The sequence below is a fragment of the Propithecus coquereli genome, unplaced genomic scaffold (genome assembly GCF_000956105.1).
Source record: "Propithecus coquereli isolate 6110/MARCELLA unplaced genomic scaffold, Pcoq_1.0 Scaffold34, whole genome shotgun sequence".
Taxonomy (NCBI): Eukaryota; Metazoa; Chordata; class Mammalia; order Primates; family Indriidae; genus Propithecus; species Propithecus coquereli.
The window spans coordinates 2,759,463-2,760,802 of NW_012149063.1; the positions used below are offsets into that span (position 1 = coordinate 2,759,463).

The 1,340-nt window shown below is 32.5% G+C and overlaps 1 protein-coding gene across 1 annotated transcript in view; it reads left to right on the plus strand.

Annotated features, from left to right (window-relative positions):
• The window catches only part of BBS5 (Bardet-Biedl syndrome 5), a 39,648-nt gene that overhangs the window by 9,688 nt on the left and 28,620 nt on the right, over positions 1–1,340 (plus strand). The window contains exon 5 of the mRNA XM_012650676.1: positions 30–165. Coding sequence (XP_012506130.1) covers positions 30–165 — 136 coding nt within the window. The remainder of the gene's footprint in view (positions 1–29; positions 166–1,340) is intronic.

A 1,340-nucleotide genomic window follows, 5' to 3' on the forward strand; every position in this document is an offset into this window, starting at 1 on the left:
TTGGGTTGGTCTTTTGTTCTTTTTTATAGAGCATATGAAACTTCTAAAATGTATCGTGATTTTAAATTGAGAAGTGCACTAATTCAAAACAAGCAATTAAGATTATTACCACAAGAACATGTATATGATAAAATCAATGGAGTATGGAATTTATCCAGTGATCAGGTATTGTACAAAGAACTAGTGAACCTTTTAGGACAGAGTTTTGGTAATCATTTTTCCATTCATCATTGGATTTGTGTATTCATTCAACTCTGATTGTTAAAATTAGCATTATAGCTCTTGATCTGAGTTAATATTCTGATTTTTATATTTTTATGGTTTTGTGCCTTTTTCAGCACCTTTCGTTAGGTATAGAATTTAGGGCTAAACCTTAGATATCATCTAATTCACTCTTCCTTCACTTATAGATGAGAAACTAAAGCCCCAGATAGTGAAAGTGACCTCACATATCTAGTGCATCCAAGAGCCATGCTCTTCCCCTTGTATTATGCTGCTCTCTACCACTTGATAAAACTTAAGCCGATGGAGGAGAACCATGATGTGGATAGTAACAGAAGCCTTTTAATCCGGTCTTTAGGGAACTAAACATATAACTCATTTGGTGACTCAAATCCATTATTATAACTTTTCATTCACTCCTGAAATTATGATTAGTTGAAACCTGTAAGCAATTAACAGAATAAGAAACATATCAATTTCTAGAGAAAAATTTATCCTTACTGTGTGTTACAACCTAGGTTAGACTGATAACCGCTGTGGTAAAACTATATCATTTGAACAAAGAGCTTCTTGGTAGGTATTGAATCATAAACATAAATTGTAAATGAACTTTGTTCATTTGAAAAGTTCTAGTTTTAAACTATGATAAAAGTTCTGTAAGATTTAGACAGCTCCCCACCTGAATAACTCTCTCTCATCCTTTAGGTTAGTGATTAGCAAACTTTTTCTATATAAAGGGCCAGATAGTAAATACTTTAGGCTTTTGCAGGCCATGCAGTTTCCCTGGCAGCTACTTAGTCTGGCCATTGTAGTGTGAAACCAGCCATAGACAATATTTAAACAAGTGAGCATGAATGTGTTTCAATAAAAGTTTGTTTATGGACACTGAAATTTGAATTTCACACAATATTTGTGTGTCTTGAAATATTATTCTTTTGACTTTTTTCCAACCATTTAAAAATGTAAAAATTATTCTTTGCTTATGGGCCATATAAAAAGTGGTAACAGGCCAAATTTAGCCCATGAGCTGTAGTTTACAGACCGTTGCTTTAGATTATAGCTTAGATGTCCCTTTTTTTTTTTTGTATAATGATTTACATTTATTCATTATACATGAC